At 49.0% G+C, this 25,000-nt stretch overlaps 1 protein-coding gene and 1 long non-coding RNA gene across 3 annotated transcripts; one reads left to right on the top strand and one right to left on the bottom strand.

Annotated features, from left to right (window-relative positions):
• Window positions 1–6: 6 nt before the first annotated feature.
• On the top strand, window positions 7–7,667 carry LOC121309592. The gene is made up of 2 exons (XR_005948648.1): window positions 7–1,894; window positions 5,577–7,667. It is a non-coding gene; the product is annotated as an uncharacterized LOC121309592 (long non-coding RNA).
• akna (AT-hook transcription factor) lies at window positions 7,271–23,659 on the bottom strand. 2 transcript variants are annotated; one of them, XM_041242583.1, is made up of 22 exons: window positions 22,853–23,657; window positions 20,964–21,933; window positions 20,348–20,651; window positions 19,907–19,981; window positions 18,292–18,439; window positions 18,065–18,186; window positions 17,730–17,789; window positions 17,484–17,602; window positions 16,871–17,060; window positions 16,435–16,607; window positions 15,750–15,908; window positions 15,369–15,627; window positions 14,730–14,827; window positions 14,312–14,553; window positions 14,016–14,181; window positions 13,230–13,397; window positions 12,895–12,995; window positions 12,483–12,623; window positions 12,118–12,231; window positions 10,334–10,453; window positions 10,087–10,246; window positions 7,271–9,873 (listed from the first exon to the last, which is right to left on the bottom strand). In XM_041242583.1, exons 1-22 carry the CDS (start codon window positions 23,196–23,198, stop codon window positions 9,588–9,590), a joined length of 4,521 nt encoding a protein of 1,506 aa, XP_041098517.1. In that variant the 5' UTR covers window positions 23,199–23,657; the 3' UTR covers window positions 7,271–9,587. The 2 variants fall into 2 exon arrangements, with proteins under 2 accessions (XP_041098517.1, XP_041098518.1); XM_041242584.1 differs by lacking the exon at window positions 12,118–12,231 and having other exon boundaries at window positions 22,853–23,659.
• Between the last annotated feature and the right edge of the window lie 1,341 nt (window positions 23,660–25,000).

The raw sequence follows: 25,000 nt of genomic DNA, 5'->3' as shown, positions 1-25,000 counted from the left end.
ACCTGCGAGGGGGAGGGGCATCTGAACTAGCAGGGTCTGGGGCTGACGGGTCAGCTGGTCACAGCGGGAAATCAACACGCCCAGCCCGCCTGTACACAGGGTTTAGCTGTGGTGCTTTTTAGGAAGAAGTGGGAGGATCTGTTTAAATGGTTGGATAACAGAGCAATCTTGCCGCTAGCCAGTGTTACAATTTTTTTATTTTTTTTTATTGTAACAAAAACTCGGACACACTCAGTCATGCAAACAATGATGCGCTATTTAGATCTGAACAGTGGCTTGTGACACGTAGAGCCTATAAGAGTATCAGAGCTAGTGGATGTTTAAATATCAGGCATGAATCTAATTCAGTCCTCAGTGGATGGTCGCTCTGAATGACTCGGGTGACGGGGGCGTACAGATGTTTTCCCTTGAGATTTGTTTAGTACAGGATCTCAAGTAATGCAACACTAAAAACAACTAAAGCACAGCATGAAGGTGCACTGCATCTCAGAGCCTTGATCAGGTTCCCCCAGGTTTTTAATAGGACTTTTATTATTTGATATTTGGGGGGTGGGGGTTGGGGGGTAACAGGACAGGGAATCAAACGCTAAAATGCATGGAGGCTGTACGGGGCAAACTATCAAAATATAAAGTTGTTAACATTAACACTTGCTTGGAAACGGGGCACTTGACCCCTGTGTGCTGCTGACCAGCTGACCAGTGTGTGCTTGCTCTCTCCCACTCTACTGTGCCTGCCTTCTGAATCTGCATCATAACACCTGCAGCAAAATATGTAATGCATTATTTATTTATTTAATTGTAGCTATCATCTGTTCTAGAAAGCACAAAGTTATTAAAATAACAGCTATTAACTTGCATGTTTTATGTAAAAATGTTTAATATACATCGTTGTGTGTCTGTAGAGTATAAATGTATGTAGATCATTTATTTTCAGTGTTTGTTTGCTTGTTGCCTGTTTAAACTGCTGTGCTTGAATTGCAGCTGCAAAAGTCTCCTCGTAAGTGTGCTGGTGTGTCTGTTGAGCCCTTTCCCTGTCTGCTGGCTCCTCATCTGTTTACAGGCCTTGCTATACTTGAGCCTGCAGGCTGCAGCCGGCCTGTCGTCTCTGTCAGCCTAACGGTTTGAGTTTCTGTGCTCAGTGTCTTCAGAGTATTACATCACAGCTTTCTGGAAAATAAGGGAACCTCATATTTCAGTTTTATTGAAGTTGATTTTCCTTCTCTGAAGTAGGATTATATGAATAATAACAGTGTGGGCATCAAGGCTGACCAAATCTGAAAGCAATGGCTGAATTCCAGTACAGGGTTCAATTCCAATCTGGCCCTAAATAAGGCATAACTGTATAAATGTGGCATCTGTTTGTTTGTTTGTCTGGTAAAATAAGTAATGACTGACTAGTCAAACTGAGGAGGCACAACAAGATTTGTTTTTAAAAAAATCCTTATTTATGTTTAAATGTTTTAAAAGGGGGCCAGTATCAGTCAACCAAATATATATTTATTAAATGAATGCCTTGTTAAATAAGAAATATATATATATACATAAACTATACTAGTGCAAACCCTGCTGGATACCCACTATTGCATTCTCCTGAGCAAGGTGTCAGTTATACTGTGCTGTATCTTACCGAGGGGGCAGGTTGGTACAGGTTGAGTGCGAGGCTGCTGGAATGGTGCTCTGGTACCAGGTTTGGCAAGCCCTGGGCGCAATGCGGTAAATTTGGCATGCGGAATCAAATAAACGTCAGACGGCCTCTGTTCCTCTGCAGGTTCTACCCACACGCTCACCCCCACCAAATTTCTAATGGACCTGCAGCACCCGGACTTCAGAGAGTCCTCAAAGGTCTCATTTGAGGATCAGGCTCCCAAAGAGGAGTGAGGGGCACAATGAAAAAGTAAAAGCAGCTTCACAAAGAAACTCTTCTGCATTGATCCGAGAAGAGCTTTCTTTATCATATTCTAACACTACACCACTCTCCTGTAATTCTCTCTATTCGGAGATTCATTTTTATCATTCTTTTATTATTATTCTTATTAGTAGTAGTAGTAGCAGTAGTATTCATGGTGTTGTTGTTTTGTGATTGTTTGTTTTGTGATTGTCTCTCCACTGTCTCTTCCACCACCACCTCATTTGCTTGCATCTTTTTGATCTTTGGGCTGCTAAGGATTTAGAATTAATCGATCTCATTTTTGTGATTATTATTAAAACGTTTTCATGGTGGAACAATGTGGATCAAAACTGTTCAGCAGTAGTCTTAAAAAAAAAAAAAAAGGTTTAAAAGGTTAGGATTTTTTGACATTGTCACCTGGTTGAAATTCGCTAAAGTTTACTCTTTCGTTCTGTTCTGTTTATCAGCTCGAGTTTTTATCTGTTTGTACCTGATGTGATGGAAGGCCAGCGGCTCTGCAAACATGCGTTCTGTTTTTATCCACAAACAAAAAAACGTTTGAATCCAACCCCCCCCCCCCCCCCCCCCCCCCCCCCCTTCTTTTTTTTTTTTTTTTTTTTTTTTGAATTCTCTGCAGTCTGAAGGTTGAGAATGTTCAGATATTCTCTTGATATGCTTTAGCAAAAGACACCTCTGGCTTGTTCCTCTGAAATACTGTTGGAATACAAAAAAGGATAACAGGCTTAAAACCACACCCCTTGAGACCACACCCCTCCTGAGACCACACCCCCTGAGACCACACTCCCTGAGACCACACCCATTGAGACCACACCCCTTGAGACCACACCTTGAGACCACACCCATTGAGACCACACCCCTTGAGACCACCACCACATTGAGACCACATTGAGACCACACCCATTGAGACCACACTCCCTGAGACCACACCCATTGAGACCACACCCATTGAGACCACACCCCTTGAGACCACACCCATTGAGACCACACCCCTCGAGACCACACTCCCTGAGACCCCACCCCCTCAGACCACACCACACTTGAGACCACACCCCTTGAGACCACACCCCCTCATACCACACCCCCTCAGACCACACATGCCTGATGTAGATTTATAAAAAAACCTTCTCAACACACATAGTTCACAACAACCAAACCTTAAAAACACCACTAACCAGACCACTGACCATTGGCACACACCTGCTGTTTTAAAGCAAACTTTAGCGTTGCGGTTTTCAGCAATATATTCAGCTCAACAGCTTCTTTCAATGCAGCATGAATCCACCTACGAAGCAAAAGACCATGGTTTCTACTCAAAGCGTTTGCCACTGAATCTTAGTTTGATTTTTTAATTTTTTAAGTGCGTAATAGCTAGGATGGGTTTCTAGCTGTTGCTGGAAACCTTGAACCCTGGTTTGCTCAGAGATTCATTAACGAAGGTGATTTTGTACCCGGTCCCCTCCCGTTATCCTTCAGGGTTCCTCTCTTCCTCGAGTATGGCAGGTGTGAGCAGTGGCTCTGCTAAAGCACTATCCTTCTCTTTTCTTTTGCCAGTGGCCCTGTTCCCATGTTCAGTGTGGAGTCTGTTGCTCATACTGCCATACTGAACAGAGCGTCCAGGCAGCCACAGGTCCGTTTCGTTAAGCACCTATTGGGAATCTATTTGTCCTGTCTAGCATTTCCGCTCACAGAGGCTAAAGCTGCAGATTTCTCCTGCTTTTAAAGCACAGTTTCTGTAAGAAAAGTGACTGTACAGCATGTAAACTCCACTATACATTTATATATGCATGCACACACGTAAGAGGCACCCAATGTATTGTGGGTTTATCTGTTTTAGTCACTTTGCTTGTTCTTTCAGTGTTGTGTGTCTAAAAATAACCCTTTCCACAATGTGATCTGTCTTCAATAGCTTACATGTTCTCCATATACCCAGGCAGACAGTACTGGCAAGATATACAGCGCCTTGCACAATGCTGTGGTCCGAGAGGCTTTACTAAAGCATGATTGTAATAAGAATAATTAGTGAACCGGGTCATATTTCAATAGAGATTTAAAGACAGCGAGCCCCAGTTCTGCTGTCCCCTGAAGACAGTATCCTGCACGCAGGGTAACTGCAGAATAGCCCTGTGGTGGATGGTGTCCTGCAAACCCTTTTTCACAGCAGCTCTACAAACTTATTCTTATTAGTTTATTTGATAGAAGCCTTTATCCAAGGCGACTTACAGGTGTTACAGGGCAATGCAAGGTTACAGTGTAGTTTACCACAGTAATGTGAGACAGCAGTGTAGGATTAAGACAATGTGTATCTACGATGACATGACAGTAGTGCAACAGTGCAAGGAAAGTGCATCAGCTGCCTTGTGTGTCCTTCTGTATAGCAGGTAGGCAAGCAGACACTATCCCCTCCTTTATCCATATTAGAATGACAAAAAAGTGTGACCCAAACGCTTCAAACACAGGTTGATATTATTAAGGTTGCATTGAGTTTGTTTGTTGATAAATGCAATTCACAGAGTGTTACGGAAAGGTTGTGGTTGTGCTAGTACATTGGGATGAAGAATGAGACGAGGGCGAGGTAGCGATTCTTGTCAATCGCACTGCATGGAGCAGTCCCAGCTCTGTCATGTGGTGTGGGTTGTGAAGGGCGCTGGCGATTCGCTCGCTGAAGGGTAATCAGTTGAACAGACTCAGGAACGCAGAGAAACCTGCAGCTTTGTGACTGGAATGATATCTCACACAAAACAGCATCTTTTAAATGGAGAAAAGCAGAATTAAAAAACAAATCAGAGAATACTATTGTTTAGGAAATGTGTTTTCAGCTTCTTTTTAAATGTATTTATTATACAAATACTGGGTTCCTTATTGATCATTGTGTGCTTTTCTTTTTTTTTCTTTTGCTGTGTTTTATTCGCCCTATAAAAGATATTTAGCGATAGGAAGTCTTCAGCTCTGCCCTGAGCTGTGTTATTCTCTGTTCGAATAGCCGCCGCATTCTTTAATGTAAAGGCATTTTTGTATCAGTTGTTTTACAGATTTGTTCCACCCCCCTCCAACCTTCAATGTAAACCATAAAACAAGACATTTCCAGTGTTTCAAATGACTGGTAGAAGAACCTGTGTATTAATTCACTGTAAGCTCGCAGTTGGATATATGTTTCTATATATTTTTATATTTTTTAATGTGTTTATCTGGTCCAGGGACGGATGCAAACAGGATCTATTGCAGTCTCTTCACAACAAACCTGTGACAGTCTGTGATGTTTTTACAGTGTGGTGTAGCTTAGACTGAAAACTAAACAGCAGCTCTGTGGCTCAGAGTCTAAATATATCCTGGCAGTGGAGTGAAGACGAGGCTAGAGCCTAGGCTGCAGTCTGGCCTATCAGTGGAGTTCTCTCTGCACGACTCAAAGTGCTTCCAGATTTACTGCTGGTCCTGAACCTTGTTAGTGACGGTAAAGTCAGGTATAACCTGGCCGCGTGAAAACAACAGCAAGAAAATGTACATAACCAGACAGGGCAGATTTGCAGGACGTCAGCGCCTTGTTAAGATATTTTTATGTTTCATTTTGTTTTTTACTCAAGTTTCTTTTAAAAGCTGGAAATGCATTTCCGCAGCCTTCCGTTCCTGGAGTCCTCTAACGCTCTCCTCTGATTGGTCCCATCCTCTGCAGGCTCCACCCATGTCTTCACTCCCACGAAGTTACTCGAAGCTCTGAAGAGAATGAATAAACCAGACGAGGAGCAGCCAGCCAGCTAAAAACAAACATCAAGACGCTCTTCTCTTCTGCTCCTTGCCATTCCCCTTTCTTCCAGCAGATAACTCCCCTATCCTCCCTCTCCCGTCCTCCTTCACACCCGTTCTAGAACCCACCAACACCAACCAATCAGAAGACCTGCTGTCTGCTGACATCGTGGTGACATCATGACCTGTTTGCATCGTGCTGAAACAGCATGATACAGCATTTAAAAAAATTACAAAACGTTTAAAATATTGAAACAAAAAGCAAGAAAAACAACGTTGCTCGTAAGCTGCTGGGTTCCTGCTTTGTTTGTTTCTTTGTTGATGCAATTGAGTTTAAGAAATCAAACATTTTATGGCCAATTCATGCTGTAATTACCAAATGTAACATTGCGTGCTCTACGAGGCCTGCTAGAAGCTGCAAGAGAGCTGCCTGGTCTCTCTGTCTTGCTCGATAGTGTACACTTTCTGTTGTTTGTGATGATCGGTGGAGGAATCAGTTATGACCGGAGCCAGCCAGAAGGCCGCGATGCTAATGGCAGCCCAGAACACAGAATACGATGCGTTAGACTTCGGTTAGCCCCGAACCAAACTGGAGATTCATGACCTGCAAAAAAATATTGTTCGCTTTCAACTGTTACGCGAAGTTGTGTAGCTCTGAGCAGACCACAGACTCTTTCAAAACTGAGACGTCGTCATTAATTTTACTTTATTTATTTATTTATTTATCTTTGGAGCTCAAGTTCTAAACCCAGTCGTTCCTGTTTATTTTAGGTTTTTTATTTTGTTAGTGGAAACATGAGAGGCGGGCTCTGGCGCTCAGTCTCTGTGTGATGGAGATGTTGCTGCGGTCGCTGATCGTTTGTCAGTCCAGTTTTATTTTGTGTAGCGAATGAAACCAGGGTCTGCACCACCAAGCAGACGACGCTTCTGTATCCAGGTTTTCCAGAGAAGGAAGTGTAAAGCCAAGCATACCCAAGGAAACAAAAACTGTCAGGAAACTTAAGAATCGGGAAACTTTTTTTTTTGCATAGTCACATGATCGATGAGTCCTAGTCTCTCCTGATTGGCCAAAAGCAAAACGTTTCTCAAAGCAGAACCCAGGTGTGCTCCGGTAAACGCAGACACGAGGAGACACTTTGTCTGGAAGCATGTTTCTGCAGACGGATCCTCATGTAGGCTGGGCTTCGCAAAGAACTTCCGCTGAAAACGCTTTCACGAGCTCGGCTTTGTGCCGGATTCCTCCATCGATTAACAAACAGAAGAACTTCTCCTGTATAAATATATATATATTTAAAAAAAACAAAACAACGGAGTCCATATATTAAACGTGTAGTGTCAAAGAGTTGATTGCTTGCAAACTTTTCAAATAAAAGGGCCAACCGGTATTGTAATTCAGTATTGTATTTAGTAAAATGAAGTCCTATTGCTATGGTTAGTGTTGAAGTTTACTGTTCATGCACTGAACTGTGTCGTGTGTATGCTATTCGCTGATGTTAAGTCTCCCTAGTGATAATATGACTGTGAAGTAGTGTAGCTTTCCTTTTGCTAGGACCTGTATGTTCCTCCCCGCTGTGTCAGTGACGTGTTTAGCAAGCTGGAGTGGTTTAATGAAAATCTGTTCTTTTTGTTTGTTTGTTTGTTTGTTTGTTTGTGTACCGGAACATCTTCCATTAGTTAAAGGCTTTGGAAATTCCTGATTTCTTTTATCTGTTTTGACAAAGGCTGTAAACGCACAGAGTGTTTTTTTTCCCTCTGCGATGCTTAGACGTGTGGTTTTTTTTCCTTTCCTTTTCCATTTTTTTTTTTTTTTTTTTTTTTTTGCTGTTGTATAGCAACCACTGTGTCATTGATTCATATCAAAGTTATTTATCAGAGCAAAAAAAAAGAAATCAAAGTGTGTCTGTCTTGATCCCGTTTCTCATGCTTGGATTACACGTCTGCAAAGTGGTGAAGCACAAGCAGCTGTACTATACATGTACCTATGTACTAAAGCTGTCTAATAAATTCACTTCCATACAAAGTGGACTGAAAAGCTGATCAACACCTTTTTTGCCATCACTTCATTGATTAGGTGATTCACAACGAATTCATTCCCGTTTCTTTAGGGTTGATGTATTGAGGAGTTGCAGGCACAGTGCTGCCTCACTGTTTGTCCTGCACATGGAAAGGAGGGAAGCATTGAAAACAGTGAGTCAGCGACAGGCCTTTCTACAGCAGCGGAGTAGCGCTCAGGTCCTGTTTACTGTGGATGTCCTCACCCTGAAAGAAGCCAATGCGTGCATTATGAAATAACCAGGGAGCACTGCAGCAGTTATTACCTGTAATGTGATGCTGGAGACCCAAACCAACTGACTGAAGCTAAGCAAAGGCTTGCATGGTTAGAACTTGGATGGGAGACCTGCAAAGCACCCTGGGATGTTGATGCAGTGCTCTTGGTTGGCCAGTAGGGGTCTCTCCCTGTCGACACCCTAACATAGCGTGTTACTGTACTGCAACTAGGCTGCTGAAGATACCAATAACTACATTCAAATTAAATGGTTCACTACACCAAAAGGCAATTTCCTTTCAAAATGAGGTCCCCCTCACCTCCCCAGTGATGACAACAATCTGATGCAACTTTCTACAAAAATGTAAGCTGTACAAAACATGTATTTAGATTTTATGCTTTTGTTTTTACAAAAGGTAAAAAAAAAAAAGGGGCCAGTGGGCCCTGCATCGATACAAAAAAAACTAAAATCAAGTCTTACTTATTGCTTCCATTCAGTAGAAAAATATCCTGTTAACAATTTCTAAAATGAGCAAAAATACAAATCTGTAATAATCACATTGCAGCTGCACCTTGCAAGTGTGGTGGATGTGCTACTGCTATGAAAAATCATTCAAATATGGAACGTCTACATTTACACACATAAAACACTGCACACAAAACCCACAGAAAGAACTTATTACAATTAAACACACTGCAAAAATATACATATATTGATATATAAAATAAAACCAATTAAAAACATGAAAATCTCACCGCTGATAAAAACTCCCGGCAGGCTTCTTGTGATTAACCAGGACAGGTGATCCGTTTTTTCCTATTGGTCCTTATTAATGAAGTCCTATTTGGTCCTGTTGAAATGATTTGGTCTGAACGCTGGAACTGCAAGTACCAGCAGCGGCAGATCTTGCTAACGTCAAGCCGTGCCGGCGTTCTGCTCCCCTGCCATTACCTCCCAGCCTACACAGACTCTGCAACATTACTGCATGAGCTTTTCCACCCTAAAACATTACACTATACATTAAAAATACGGTGGGATTGGTAAGAAGCCGAGGAGCACGCTCCCTTCGTACCGAGATTAAGCCCAGCATACTGAATGACACCCCAAGTGATCTCATACCTTACAGTCTCCACACCCACAAGAGGCTGTCAGTTAGCTTCAACTCTAGAGTTAGTCTGCACACACACTGCATACAGACGTACAGTGCAGTGCTTATTACATTTAAGAATATAGAAGTAAAGATGATCAGGCTGTATTCACAAGACAACAGCAGTGCTTCGTGAATACAGCCTGCTCCATTCCTGAGTACCTGAGAGAGCTGCACGATCCGGTCACTTGATTATTCAGATCCAGCTCTCCACAGATCAGGGAGCTTGGGGTTGACTGCGCTAATTCACCATTCACAGTGAAACAGGTGAAGAAACAGCTGCTTGGGTTTGCGTGGATCGCTGTTCTGCGCAGGGTCTAATTAAAGCAGCGATCCTCACAATGCTTCTTCACTTGTTTCACTCTGAACTGTAAAATCAGCCCGATCTGCGCCAATGATCCTCACCTGACTGTCAGCACTGCTGTGGAGCACCCGATCTGAAGAACCTTAGTACCTGAGGTAATTTTTCTGTTGCTTCGTTCACGAGCCGCCCTGGAAATCCAGCTGCGCCCCTCTCGCCCCCTCCTCAGTACAGGGAGGACTGGCGCAGCGCGGAGCTCCGGCTCAGCTCAGTGGTCAGCGAGCGAGCCATGCGGCCGGTGCTCATCCTCATGCTTTGCGCCGCCTCCACGGCTCGGCTCAGGGAGCGGCTGAGAGCGTCCACCTCTGCGCTGTCCAGCGTGAGTGACCGCCGATGCCGACCCTTGACCCCCGGCTCGGGTCGCAGCTCAAGCAGGCCGACGCCCATCGACAAGTAGAGGCGGGACTCTGGGGAAGGGGGCGGGGCCTTGGAAGCAGGGGTGGAGAAATACCTGTGTGGGGACAGGCGGGACATGGGATTTAATATATTAAAAGTCTAAGGTAGACAGATGGGAAGAAAGATAGTTGCATGAATTCCAAGGTAAAACTAGAACACATTGAGTTTACTACCTATACTTCCTTACATTGCTACCTGCTGACTGAGCGTTAGGGGTGATGTGTTGGGTCTTTCTGTAGCATACAGACCAGCGCGGGGAGGTACTTACAGGTGGGCGGGGGAGTAAGGCACGAACTGAACTGGAGGCACGTAGCTGAAGACAGGGGGGGCATGGAACGGCAGGTACACGCCCCCTCGCTCCTTGTGGGGCGCTCCCATTCGCTGACCTTCTCGGAGGGAGGAACCAGCCTCTCTTTTGGCTGAAACACCTGCAGAATAAAAAACTAAGTAAGTCAGAATGACTTGGCTCTCAAGAACAAGTAAGAGTTGAACTGTCCCGTGGAAACAGCACAGACCTGGTGCCCGCTGGTCCGTGTTCCCTTGGGGGCTGTGGACCCCGGACCCCCTGCACAGTGGGCACCGAGGGGGGCAGCTGTGTTTGGGATGGGCGCTGGGAGCTCTCACACTGCTGTTGCCTGAGGAACAAGGTAAAAAAAAAATAAAAAATCTACTTTCACTGCAAACTGGACAGCATGATACTCAACACCAGGGAGTGGTCATCACCACATTCAGATCCTCAGCATGATCCTCAACACCAGGGCGTGGTCATCACCACATTCAGATCCTCAGCATGATCCTCAAACACCAGGGAGTGGTCATCACCACATTCAGATCCTCAGCATGATCCTCAAACACCAGGGCGTGGTCATCACCACATTCAGATCCTCAGCATGATCCTCAACACCAGGGAGTGGTCATCACCACATTCAGATCCTCAGCATGATCCTCAACACCAGGGAGTGGTCATCACCACATTCAGATCCTCAGCATGATCCTCAAACACCAGGGAGTGGTCATCACCACATTCAGATCCTCAGCATGATCCTCAAACACCAGGGAGTGGTCATCACCACATTCAGATCCTCAGTGGTCATCACCACATTCAGATCCTCAGCATGATCCTCAACACCAGGGAGTGGTCATCACCACATTCAGATCCTCAGCATGATCCTCAAACACCAGGGAGTGGTCATCACCACATTCAGATCCTCAGCATGATCCTCAACACCAGGGAGTGGTCATCATCACATTCAGATCCTCAGCATGATCCTCAAACACCAGGGAGTGGTCATCACCACATTCAGATCCTCAGCATGATCCTCAAACACCAGGGAGTGGTCATCACCACATTCAGATCCTCAGCATGATCCTCAACACCAGGGAGTGGTCATCACCACATTCAGATCCTCAGCATGATCCTCAAACACCAGGGAGTGGTCATCACCACATTCAGATCCTCAGCATGATCCTCAAACACCAGGGAGTGGTCATCATCACATTCAGATCCTCAGCATGATCCTCAAACACCAGGGAGTGGTCATCACCACATTCAGATCCTCAGCATGATCCTCAAACACCAGGGAGTGGTCATCACCACATTCAGATCCTCAGCATGATCCTCATGAAACACCAGGGAGTGGTCATCACCACATTCAGATCCTCAACACCAGGGAGTGGTCATCACCACATTCAGATCCTCAGCATGATCCTCAACACCAGGGAGTGGTCATCACCACATTCAGATCCTCAGCATGATCCTCAAACACCAGGGCGTGGTCATCACCACATTCAGATCCTCAGCATGATCCTCAACACCAGGGAGTGGTCATCACCACATTCAGATCCTCAGCATGATCCTCAACACCAGGGAGTGGTCATCACCACATTCAGATCCTCAGCATGATCCTCAAACACCAGGGAGTGGTCATCACCACATTCAGATCCTCAGCATGATCCTCAACACCAGGGAGTGGTCATCACCACATTCAGATCCTCAGCATGATCCTCAACACCAGGGAGTGGTCATCACCACATTCAGATCCTCAAACACCAGGGAGTGGTCATCACCACATTCAGATCCTCAGCATGATCCTCAACACCAGGGAGTGGTCATCATCACATTCAGATCCTCAGGGTACTGAAGAATGTCCTAACCAAGTTTAATGACAATCGGACAAACGCTTCACCTGATATCACTCTGAAATGTGACCTCCACTATATCCCTGCCCTGACATTAAATATAACGCTACTGTTCAAATCCCAGCTCTTGCGAACAATGAGGCGCAGTGAGCAGACTCACCCTGGCTGGGCGCGCTGGGCACGCTGGTCCCATTGCAGTCGGGGCAGGGTGCAGTCAGGTTCCCCAGCGCGTTGTGATCAGAGCTGCCAGGGTACAGCACACTGTACTGCTGCCCTGGGAAGGAGAATCACAGAGCTGCGTTTATTATTCATTCACAAGAACACCGGATTCACACCCGACTACAGTGAGTCCAAACAACTCAGAGCACCGAGGGTGCTTCAATCAGTCAGGATGCAATGTGAGAAGACCGAGCTTCTGTCTTTACTCTCCACCCTACCTGAGCAGAGCCCCCTGGAGGTGTGCGTGTGGGCGAGTGTGCGTGGGTGCGTGTGTGAGGGCGTGTACAGTACGGATCACAGTCCTACCTGTGTACGGGCCCCTGAATGTCACAGCTTCCTGTGTTCCAGTCCTGGGGTGCTTCCGTTCGTCGTTCGAAGCAGAGAACCCTGGGACAGGCTTGGAGGACTGGGTTCGGGGATCACGCTGGGAGTTATCGGAATCGCTGCCTGGAGGAAAAACACAGACTGGATTAAAAACAATCTGAATCAATACAGGCAGGGTGTGGGAACAGAGAGCAGCTGGAGCTTTAGAGCAAGCCAGGGCTGGCCCAGGGATAATCCTCAAAACAGAAACTCATGGACCGAGGTACAGGAGTTCTGCCGACCCGGCTGCTTATGTATTGCGCCGTTTTTGTTTATGCAGTGTTAGCATGCTGCTGTCCTCGCCAGTGTTTCCCGGATCTGGTATGTTGAAGGTGTTGCCTGGCTGGTGACTCACTGATCTGCAGCTCCGGTCTGAGTTGAGGGATTGACGTGGATCTCGCCCGCTGGGCTGGGCTCTTTGGCTCCTCAAACTCATCCTGACAAACCTGCGAGAATCTGCAGAAAGAAAGAAAGACCTGTTCAAACTGACAGGGGGCTGACAATTAGCAATCTGTCGAGACCTTTATATATTATTTGTTATGGCCATTTACAATCAATAACTAATTATACACATGTAACAAAAGAGGTACATTAGTGACCGATCCAACAAGTAGTGAAACGTTTCTGCCACTGCCTTCAGTGTGCTGTCTCCGATTCCTCATTCTGGTGACTCTGCTCCCTCACACTCACCTCAGGGGTGCTGATCTGTGCCTGGGCTCCTCCTCCTCGTCCTGCACTGGCAGCCTCCCGCTTGCAGGGGGTGCTGTGCTGAAGGGGGGCGTGTGAGGCCGGTGCAGGCTCTCCTCCAGCAGGTGTCGGAGGCGGGAGACCTCGCCCTGCAGGGCCTGGATCGCCTTGCTGCCGCAGGGAACAGCAGCAATGAACAGTTAGTAACAGCTTTACTAACCCTCCTCCACAGCAAGGGGTGGGTATCCCAGCAGAGTCTACAGCAGCCAAGCGAGGTGCTCTCCGCAAACTAGACTCCCTGAATCTGACAGCTTTGACAGACGCTTCAACAGTGCTTTCTTCTGGGACCCTGTGCACCCATCCACACCTTTATATAATATATATACACACACACACACACACACACACACACAGAGCATGCATACATCCATCCACATACACACAGAGATGCATAATGCAGCTCTCACTGCAGAAAGCACAATGCTGGGAAGTCAACAAAATTCACCTAACATGAAATCAATACTGTACAGACCACCATTCTAAAGAAATTGCAACTGCACTTACTTGACCTTCTCAACGCGCTGATAAGATGAAGCATTTGTCTCTGAACCCAAAAAACTACATGTGAGAGAGTGTATGTGTGTGATACACCGATTACATATACGCTGAATTCTGAACATGAGCGAGAGGCATGGACCCACAACTGAATCATCAACACAACTAACTCTCCTACGCTTCAGAGCCTCAGTACTGACAGAGGCACACAGACAGACAAGTGGTGGCACTCACTGTCGCGCGGGCAGCGTGTGTGCGGTCTGGGGTCCTCGTTGCGTGTGGATCCTCAGTGGAGAGGGCGTGGAGGAGGGGGAGGGCAGCTGCTCATACTGTAGTTTTCTGGCCGGTCTCAGGTACGTCCTCCCCACACTCTGACCTTCTCCCTCAGACTCGCTGCGAGCTGCACACACACACACACACACACACAGAGATCACACAATCAGACAACGAAGGGGAAGCATGCTCTCCCCGGCCACCCTTCTGATTCCATTCTGAATGGGAATTCAGCTGCGCTCTGTCTTGGCACTCACTGGCGTAGGCGTCGGGTTCGAACTCGCTGCTCACGCTCTCGCTCCAGTGCTGTGGGGCGCTGCTCCGGGACGGCCCAGGCTGGCTCATGCTGTGCCTCCGTGCTCGGGTTAGGGGGCCCGTTTTGGGGGCTGATCCAGACCCCCCAGCCGTGTCAGTGCGGCGGCGCGGGGCAGAGAGGGGGGGCTGCTGGACGGGACGGGGGAGCGCCTTCAACACTCTGTCTCGTCCCGTGAAGGGCCGTCTGAGAACGAGAGACGAGATTTAAACCAAAATCAGCTTACCGTTGTTACAAAGGGTACCAGCTGAGTTCACAGGCAGCGCTCTGGACGGTATTCACTCCTTCCTGCGCACACTCTTAAGAGAACTCACTGATCCTAAAAGCCCTTCTCCTGAAGTCAGTTTCCCTGAGCTTCCTACCTCGCCCTCTGGTGTTCAGGGCTGTGCACTGCAGGAGTGAAGCGGCTGCTCTCCGAGCCCACAAACCCGCTGTCTGTCTCCGGGGAAACGATGCGCTCCTGCAAAACAAAGACAGGCTGAAGTGCTGGGCAGACGCACAACACAGGAAGGAAGGAAAAGACAGCTTGTACACTGCTTGTTGATAAGGATTAACAGTGCTTGTGTTTGTGAGCTCTGAGCCCCGTACTAGACAGAGCGGACTTGGATCGCATACCACTGAATCACAGTATTTCGCATGCATTTTAAATCTATTGTTATGCACAAAGAGTCCAGCAAGTGGTCGTTCAGATTTTGAGCTCTGTGTGTAACCATGAAGACAACACATTCAGGAAATAAAGGGACTCTTAAATTCTCCATGGGTATCCTTCTCTGATTTAGACGAGGTGTTTGAACCCCGAAGAGGAAAAGCAGACGACTAAAAAGTTAAGGGAAAACTCCAGGTTTATTTCACATAAATCAGCAATCAGTGAGCCAGTACATAAACAGCTGAGGTCTTAATTATCAGGCTCTGTTTTAATCTCCTGGTATTTTAATTAGCATTTCAATGCAGAACAATGCCTTAGTCCCTCAGGAGGTGAGAAAGACAGTTCCTGCTCTCACCTGTGGGGGCGCTGTCTTGTTGTGGCGCAGCACTTTCCAGGGCCTGTACTGTGTAGCGCCACTCTCTCCCACGCTGGTCACACTGCTGCGCCGAGACCCGTCCCCGCCCCCCTTCGAAACACCGCCCCTGCTGCTCATCGCCTGTCTCCCTGGCAATGAAGAGTCCTGGAGGAGAGACTCCTCCTGTTGGGGCTCTGATTGGTCCACAGAGTGGTCCCGGGGCTGACCCAACAGGGCTGCTTTGGATTCCATTGGCTGACTAATAATAATAAGAAGAAGAATAATAAGAATAATAATAACAACAACAATAAGTACAGGTTCTGAAACAGGCTACAAAGACTACTCATGCTACAAACACTCCCCCACAGTGCCTATACTCACGGCAGTGGCGCAGTCCTGCTCTCGTCCCCTTTAGGAGACCTCCCTGCTGGCTCAGTCCATTCAGCCCCCTGGGAGGGGGATCCTTCCTGGGGAGAGGCAGTGAGCTCGGAACCCAGGCCTGGCTCCATCAGCTCTGACAGTCCCCTGAAGCTGTGATAGCTGGAGGAGCAGCGAGAGAGAGAGAGAGAGAGAGACAACAACAGCTCTTAAGAGGACTGGGCACCAGCAACAGAGGGCTAACCTGTAACTGCACACAAGAAAAAGCTGTTTTTAAGCACATTTCTGAAGTTTATTTCAGCATTTCAAAGACTAGCTCAATCAGACTTCCTTCCTCTTTTCAGCTCTTGTGCCGCTGCTGACTTCACAGAGGCTTGCAGGCGCTAATGAGCCTTTCCAGAAATACTCTGCAGTGTGGAAGTGACGCACGCTGCCTCAGACAGTGCAAATGAGGGCTGATAAATTCACAGCCAGTGTCGATAAACAAACACAGGCAGGTGATGAGCGCTAACAGCTATCGGGCAGAATGTCTTAATCTACGTTCAAGATCTTAAATACGAACCCCGCTTTACAATGTAAACGATCCTCTAAGTTCTGGGAAGGTGCTGGGAGGGACACAGGGTTTGTCAGTACCGTGTCAGTGACAGACAGCTCCGTTGGAGAGAGGCGCGGTGGGCTGGGGACTCACCGCTGTAGCAGGTTGCTGAACTCCCCCTCGACCTCACAGTGTTTGTGTCTCAGTGGCTCGGGCAGGGCGTGGGGCAGGACCTCCCCTTCATCTTCCTCCTCCCCTGCACTGTCTCCACTCACTGAACTCACCTCCACACACACTGTGCCAGGAGAAGCTTTCACCAGCGCGCTCTAGACACAGAGACAGAGAGGAGCCCCTTCACAACGCGGCACGACAAGTCTGCTGCACACTTTACTCTTCAGCAGAAGGCTTTGAGAATCAGCCCTCTAGTAAAAGCCGACTCAAATCTTCTGACCCCCTGAAGTTATATACTGGGCTGGCCCATCAGGTGGCCTGTTTTAAAGCACCACCTTCCACATGCATTGTCTTTCACTTTCATGAACAGCCCCCTCTCCCTCTCCTGGATTGAGCAGAGGGGACTGTGGTCCTATACCTCGGGGCGCCGCGTGCGTGCGGCGGGGGTGTGGAGCCGGGTCTGGGGGTGCGAGGCAGTGGACAGGTCCATTTGAAGGGGTTCAGGGGAGAGCAAAGCGGGAGACGGCTGGCTTTGCATGGTCTGGTCAATCCGGTCCTTCAAGTCCTCCAGACGCATTCCTAGGCGGAAGATCTCCCCTTCCACCTCCCTGGAGACATACAGACAGACTGGGTTAACTACACTGAGAGGACAGGGAGGTTCCTACTGTCATCTTCACAATTAAAACCAGCCACAGTGCTCACAAGCCACAGCGATATTCATTTGGAAGCTGTTGTGCAAACACTCAAAAACGTTGCACTGCAGCAATACAGTATTTCCTTGCAGGTGACTGCGATATAGAAGCGAGCAGCAGAGGGCGCTCCTGCACTGCTTTCTGTGTTCCACACTGTACATGCCCGCTAGCCAGGCAATGCACACTCCTGGAGCGTCAGGATTGAGGGATTTTACTGCAGACAACACCACAGCACGGCAAGAAGAGACACAAGATAATCTACTGCTGTACCGAGCAGAGCTCTTTGAGCTCCGGGCGGTCTTGTCATCCCAGGCCCCCGAGAAGACCCCGAGGGCTGACCTGTTTGGGTCGAAGTCTCCCGGCTCGGCTCCTTGCTGCTGCAGTCTCCGGTGCTCCTCTCTGGCCTGCAGGTACCCCCTCTCCAGAGCCTCCTGTGCCTGTCGCAGGCTGGCGAAACCCTGGGGTGAGGGGATAGGGGAAGGTGGGGGGCACCGGTCAATTGTGATCAAAAGCTGGTTTCCCTGCCTTATACTCGCTCCTGGGGTTCTGTTTGTGCTGTAAACTCGGCTGCTTCAATCCTCTTACCTTTAGCTGATCGTAGGGGTTCAGATTTCCAGCCCGAATGAGATCTTCAAAAGAATCCACCTGATAGAGAAACAATATATAAAAAGCACCTGGGACAGAGGTTCCCAGCTTAGCCCTCAAGATGCATTGCACTATGAGTTTGTTTTTTTTAAACAGGTCCTAAATTAGTTAGCTAAGGTCAGTAATTACTAAACTAATTTAGGAGCAAAGTCCCGGACTAGAATGGATCACTGACCCAGGATTATATTTCTGGGGTGGGTGGAGCCCGGAGTCAAAAGCAAATCGCGACCAACGCAAGCCCTTCTCTGAATGAAGAGAACATCCAGGACACTGACCTGCAGACTAAACTTCCCAGCCTGCTTGGCCAGAGCCTCAGTCAGCCGCTGTCCCACTCCAGGCTCCAGGCTCCGTGTCGGCGTGCAGTCCTCAGGAACACTGCCTGACTGAACAGAAGACGCTGGAGACACAAACAGAAAACACATTCTTTACACAACCCCCCCCTGGTAACCACAGTGTGACTTATTAAACACGGTCTGCACACCCTCTTGTTTCTGACTCGTACCCGAGTTCAGCAGGGCTGGGTCGGGGGGCTGGCTCAGCTGAGCCTTCTGCAGCTGCGGGATGGTCAGGGTCAGGACCTTCGAACCCTGGTGCAGCGCCCCCATGTGGACACTGTGACTGGGCTTCGGGGGGTCAGCGTACAGGCTCACCTGGAGACAGAGAGCGAGGCGAAAACAAAACATCAGAGGAAGAGATTTCCAAACCCCGATATCCTCGACACAAGACCCGGACATCTCCTCCTCACACCCCACAGAAAGCTACAAGCACTAACCAGCGATGGGAACAATCTCCTATTGCACAGCAGGCACAGTGTACAAGCAACAAGCTCAGGTACCTCCTGTTAAACTCATACTAAACCCGGGAATGGATCAAACTGCTGTGCGATGGGAGTCTCAGTTCCATCCCTGTACTAACAGATGCATAGTTCAGCACTTAAAAACAGCAATGCAGGGATCTGGGGGTACATCCCCTTGCAAGCCCGTGCTGGAGGCAGCAGCAGGAGGCCGAGGGAAGGGGCTGGCAGCTCAGGTCTGTGACTCTGCACAGCCCCAGGGGTTGGGAATGGCAGGGTTGCTGTGGGGGTGGTGGCTTGCACAGTACTGGCAGGTCACTGCATGCCTGACATGTCTGATCACAGTGCTGTAGCAATCAGCAGGGAGAGCAAACACACTGCCAGTCACCGGGTTAATCATTACCCAGCCTGGCTTTCTAAAATATTCTGATCATACTTGTGACTGCAGCAGAAAGGCCACCCCTGGCCCCATGCTCAAAAAAAAATCTCATGCTTCACAATGCCTGCAAAGACACCGGGGTTGTCATCCTTTTGTCTACAGTGCTTAGAGCTGCTGTGAGTCCAGCCCTCAGTCCCTCTGTGTTCAACGCTCACCGTCGCCCTCTGTCTTCACGTCAGATCTTATCAGTGTCAGCACACACCTACATGAGATCGTTTCACTGCAGCCTGCGACAGCCACGTTTCTAAGTGCCTGCGCTCACAGGCAGAGAGATGCTTTGTTGTAGCCCGTATTTCTGATGCTGCCTCATTTAGATAAGGCATGTTAACAGATAGGGGCAGGGGCAGGGTTATGAGAGAGCTGCTTTGTGTTTCTGTCTCACTCCCATGGTAAAGAGCATTGTATCTCAAAGGGTTCCTCCTGGTTACATAATGAATATAAATACAAATATCCTCGACCTGACAATACAGCTGGCGCTCCGCATCCTGTGAGCCCTCAGAGGTTTGTTTGTTTGGCAGAAGCTCCAAGTGCTTTACTGCGGGGAGCTGCTTAGTGTAAGCAGATTAACGCAAGGAGGATTTCGTGTTTGGAAGATGGCGCTACACAGATTACAGGGAAAGGCACTGGTGCAAATGCAAACGGGCTAATTAAAGTGTTCTGCATCACGGGCTCTTTCCAGTGACACACTCAGAGACACACTGGAGCAAGAGTATGCACACACACACACACACACACACACACACACACACACACACACACACACACACACACACACACACACCTCCCCAGGTCTAGCTGTAGCCGAAGCAGAAGGGATGCAGCAAGAAGAAAAACACAGGACGAGAACGCCCCCTCCCGCCCCCGCCTCAGCCTCAGCCTCCCTACCTTCGCCCCGAGTCTCATGCGGTCGATGGTGTTCTCGGCCTCTGCGTATTTGGTCAGCAGTTTGTTGTAGTCCTCCTGTGAACAGAACAGCCAAGGAAGAGGTTAGGAGGAGGTGCTCTGAAATGGAACTAAGACTCCCAATTCAATAGCAGTGTGATCTATTCCGGGTTTAACTGTGAGCTTAATTAACCAGGCTGCTCCATTCTCGGTCCCTGATCAATTCAATGAGAACATAAACGACACGGCTTCTGTGCGTGTTCATTTCCGTTCCCCAGACACTTCAAGAACAACGACTGGCTTCACCGAACACAATCTCTGGGAATACGAGTTCAGTAAACTGTGCCGTTTGTGCTGCAGATGCCAGTCTAGTGACCCTCCCAGATAGTAAAGCACAGCGCTGTGTGAAACGCACGCATGCCTCTGCAGACTGCTCTCGCTTACCTGCAGCTGGTGGACCAGCTCGGTGGCTTGCTGCGGGCTCTTGAACTCTTCAGGTACCTTGGCATCGGGACTGTGGGGCCGGCGAGGGGGCGCAGGACCCTGGGGGCTGCTCAGTAACACCTCCATCACGATCTCCGCGGGGGATTTGAACACCAGGGGGGGCTCGGCCGCTGCAAAGCTCTTCCGCGGAGCCACGCGGCCCTTGGGGGGCTTGTAGCCGCTCTCCTCAGCTTTGGGGAAGCGCACCCTCGGCTCTACTTTCGAGAAGTCAGGCAGCGGGAAATTGAGCTGGCCTTGGCCGTACCTGCAACACAGCGCAGGATCAGAGTGCAGGAGAGGACAGGACAACACACTTTGACATAGACATTTTCACAGCAGCATTACCTGCCTTATGTACAGAATATCAACCCCTCCAAAAATGTTTTAGCCCTCGTAGAATTCTATTTAGCAGGGTTATTACTTAGGGAAGGCATTGTTTATATAAAGAGAGCTCAGCTAGAATCAGTCACCCCTTTGAAGGTTTTAACCTAACAGATTCCATTTCTCTGGTGAGCCAAATATAGTTTGCATTGGTATTTCTAAGAGTTTCAGGAAGGTCATTAAGACAGACACAGACCTGAGGTTTTCCGCTGCTACGCTGGACCGGCCGCTCAGGGGTTTGGGCGAGCCGTCCCTCTGGGGTCTCCGAGCTCTCACGGGGCTCACGGAACGGGGTTGCCGGGAGACCACGGATGGTTTGGCGGGCGGGGAATGAGCTTTCCTCTGCGTATGAGGTGTGGAAGATGAAGACGGGGCAGGCGGGGACTTCTGGATGTTAGCTTCCCATTCTGGATCTGCTGGCAATTCCTCCCGGAACAGCGGGCTCTCCCTCGGTCTCTCGATCTCGGACCCCGATTCCAGACTCCCTCTGGGCGACGCTTTCCTGCCTCCGTCACCTCTCGCGGCGTTCCCCAGCGAATCCTCCACGCTGTCGCTGAACGAGGTCTCCGGGATAGTCTCAGCCTCAATATCGGGGCCGTTCGCCAGGTCCTCCGTGGAGATGCGGCTCAGAAGGGTCTGGCTCAAGCCCATCTTGGGAGGCGTGGTCGGCATCTCCTGTCTCTGTATCCTCAGGATGGACGGCAAGTCCTCCTGAGCTCTGGAGAAAGTCTCTCCGGAAGTCTCTCGTCTGTTCCCCAGCTCGCCCTGCAAACGGGCCGGGCTGTTCCCTTCGACCTCGCTGAGAAGGAAGTCCTCGTCGAATCCTGTGGAGCCGTGTGCTGCCTCGCTGTAGTCCTCGAAGTCTTCCAGACTTGTCTCCTGTCTGGCCGCAGTGAGGTCCAGACGCCCGTCGTAAGGCAGGTCCGGGTACTCCTCCCTTTCGCTCTCGCTGTCCCTGTCCCCTTCGCTCTGTCCTCCCTCTGAGACGACTGCCTCGCGCTCGTCCTCAGTCATGTCCAGCTGTTTGTCCCTCTCTGGAAGCCAGTGCTGGTGCTGCTGGAGCTGCCGGGGCTCTCCCTGACTAACAGAGAGATCTTCATCCAAGTCATCCTCATCATCCTCGTCCTCATCATGCAAGTCATCTTGTCTCTCCCCATGCAGCTCATCTGTTTCATAAACAAGAAGGCATAATATTAAAAACATTTGCATTTTTGATTTAAACTAATTTGGTTTCAAAGCCATTACAGTTGCAGCCTAATTCATTACCACCGTGCAGACTCACGCACACGCACACACACACACACACACACACACGCACGCGCGCACGCACGCACACACACGCGCACAGACACCTCGTGTGTAGAACACTGCAGGACAGTGGAACAATGCTCCCCACTGCAACAGCACGCCCTTCCCCTGAACCTGCAGTTGCTTCACATGGAATACCAGAAGCAGGGATTGTAGCAGACACAGCTTCATAAGGAAATGAGTGCCAGTGCAGCTGCAAGTGAGAGAAAATCATCTTGACAGAACTTTCACTTCCCAAAAATACATCTCTACAAAATATTTCCCAGTTCCTGTTTATTTATTTTTTTTGCATGTTGCTCAATCTGCCCCGGCAAAAAGAAGTCACTTCTATCAAACCGCAGGTCATGCAATTTTGAATGGGCTTCAGCCAGTCTCAATGCAGTCCTTCACATCCCCAGACAGATCAGTCTAATGCACAAGTCAGCAGGGTACAGGGGCAGGCAAGTCCCTTAGAGGAACAGGCAAGCACGTAGTCATTCGGGGACCACTGCACACGACTGTGTGCATTATAATTACCCCCCCTGGGCTCTCAGTAGATGGCAGCATCAGGTTTAGCACATCACAGAATCTGGGTTAAAAGCAAGATTCAGCATCAGCAATGTGGCGAGGTACCCCATTCCATGTGCTCACCACACAAGCCCCTCACCCCTAGATGTTGCTTGCTCCGAGCTAAACCAATGAAAGTCCCTCAGCTCACTCTGCCTAGCTCTTTTCTTCAGGCTCTGCCCGGGATGAGCTCGCTGTATTTGTGTTTTAAAGCAAGGCAGGAGTACTCACTGTCTGGAGAGCTGAAGAGCTGGAGTGGATCGGAGTCCAGCAGCTCGTTGAAATCAGAGCTCAGGTCCTCCAAGGAATCCTGCTGCTGCTCGAACCCAGAGCTGGGGAACACTCTGGGGGCACCCTCCTCCGGGTCAGGGGTCCCCGCTTCCGAGAGCTCCCCTGCCCCTTCCAGCTCCTGCAGGTAGCCCTCAGTCATGTCCTCCAGCCCGATGATCCCATTCTCATCCATCAGGCTCTGGAACTCCTCGTCCCCCTCAGAGGCTTCACCGGGATCCCACCGAGCACCAGCAGAACCAGGCCAGGAGGAGCGGCCGGGCGCTGGGACTGTCCCAGTGCCTGCCATGGGACCCCCTCTCTGTGTCTGCCCCGCTCCTCCTCCCTCGCGTCTCGTCCAGCAGGCGGCGGGATGAGGGAGGCACTGGCTTCAGATCGGGGAGCCTCGCAGGCAGGCTAGGTGGCTGGATGGCTCGTGCACGGTCACTGCTTCTTGTGTCGCTTCATTGGGCAGCTGACTGAGATCGCTCCGGGCTGCGGGACAAGTGGATGTGGGTTGAGCTTTCAGTTTGTCTTTATTTCAATTTTTCTTTTTTGTATTATTGGTGAAAAAAAAGGGGGGGGCCTGAATAAGGAAAGAGAGAACAAAAATGAAAATAAACAGTGTTATTCTACTATTCAGTAAAACTACAGCGAATGAAACAAGTCGAACATTTTTCTAAAGAGACCCCAAATGTAGTGCAGATAGCGCTCCAGGTGACAATCAAACAGTTTGCGCTGCTTGTCTGACTGCTGGATTGTGGATATTATTATTTCGGAGAGCATGCTGTCATTTCCCTGCATTTTCATCCTATGACTTGAGGAAACGAGTCACTGAAGACCAGAGATGCCACCAATAAAGCAAAAACACTGACAGCAAACGGGAGCAGGAAGTTTGAAGCGCTCCAGCTGCTTCTATAATTGGAACACAAGCATGCCTAACAAAGCGTGTAGGAAGAACTGGAGCAGATTAAACTGCTATGAAATCCAGTCACACTGCCACATCGTACACCAGGCAAAATATTCACAGTGCTAGCTGTGTGACGTTGAAATAGCATCGAGGTTTATCCATCACACTAAATATCTTTGAGACGAGAGGCTCTCCCACTCCAGTTATCAACACTGCCGGCACCCCTGGGTCGTCAGCATTTACAGAACAAATAAAAAACAGGATTTCAAAGCCCAGGCACTGCACACATTTCAAAAGGCAAGGCTTCAGAGAGCTGCCTTGTGACGAGGGGCTGCTGAAGATCTCTGCTGTTCACTCTGAAACGAATCTGAAAGGAGTTACCCTTCAACTGAACCGCGACCCTCGCTTTTACTGGACGAGGAAACAGTTTCATGCTGCATCAGCAAGGCCCTACACAGAGTTCTTTAGGAATGAATACATGTGGTCTATAGTGGCATACAGGCTCCCCAGTGATGCAACCACATCGTGACAGAATACAGATCATATCAAATCACATGCAGCGAGATTACTGGCTGCAAACCAGCGCCCTGTATTACATCTATAGAAATAAGAATAATGAAACAGCACAGCTCACTTAGTCACTAGTCCTCTCATTCTACCCAGAGTCAATGAAACCCCAAAGCATTAGGCAATCAAAGGGTTAAGCACCAGGAAGCTGTCAGCTTGCCCTAAGAGGACTGTATCCTAGCAACCACATCAAGCTGCCTGAGTCAGAGCAATGCAAGGGGACGCAACAGGCAGGAAAACAGAAATGAACCCCACTGCAGGCAGAGAACAAGCAGGGAGCCCAGCGCACCCCGAACTGCTTCACATCCCCGAACGAACCCACTCACCACTGACTGCAGTCCCGAGCAGTGCTGTGAGCATCCAGTGAGAGCCACTCTGCAGCTGCAAAGTGAGCAGGCTTCAGCCTCTCTGCTGTGCTCTTTCTCCAGCAGCGTGGAATCAGATTGAGACCCTCGGGGTCCGTCTGCCGCTCATCCTCCCAACACCGCTGAGCCGAGGATTACACGAGACTGCCGGCCAGCCAGGGCACAAGCAACTGCAGGCAAAACTATACAGCATCGCCGTGCAGCCAGCTTCCCCTTACTGCGTTTCCTTTCACTCTGTCTGAACAAAAACCAAGACTGAAATCGAGCTGC

The sequence above is a fragment of the Polyodon spathula genome, unplaced genomic scaffold, assembly GCF_017654505.1.
Source record: "Polyodon spathula isolate WHYD16114869_AA unplaced genomic scaffold, ASM1765450v1 scaffolds_1408, whole genome shotgun sequence".
NCBI lineage: Eukaryota > Metazoa > Chordata > Actinopteri > Acipenseriformes > Polyodontidae > Polyodon > Polyodon spathula.
The sequence above is the reverse complement of the archived record's forward strand: the minus strand, read 5'-3'. Positions and strand labels throughout refer to the sequence as shown.

Excerpts from the sequence above, each read along its gene's own strand:
- akna (XM_041242583.1), bottom strand. The coding sequence starts at position 23,198 with ATGGCAGGCACTGGGACAGTCCCAGCGCCCGGCCGCTCCTCCTGGCCT. Across the intron at positions 14,554-14,729 it reads CCTGAACACCAGAGGGCGAG|ACGGCCCTTCACGGGACGAG; the intron begins GTAGGAAGCTCA and ends TCTCGTTCTCAG. Across the intron at positions 12,624-12,894 it reads CAGACCGGAGCTGCAGATCA|GCAGCGATTCCGATAACTCC; the intron begins GTGAGTCACCAG and ends TTTTTCCTCCAG.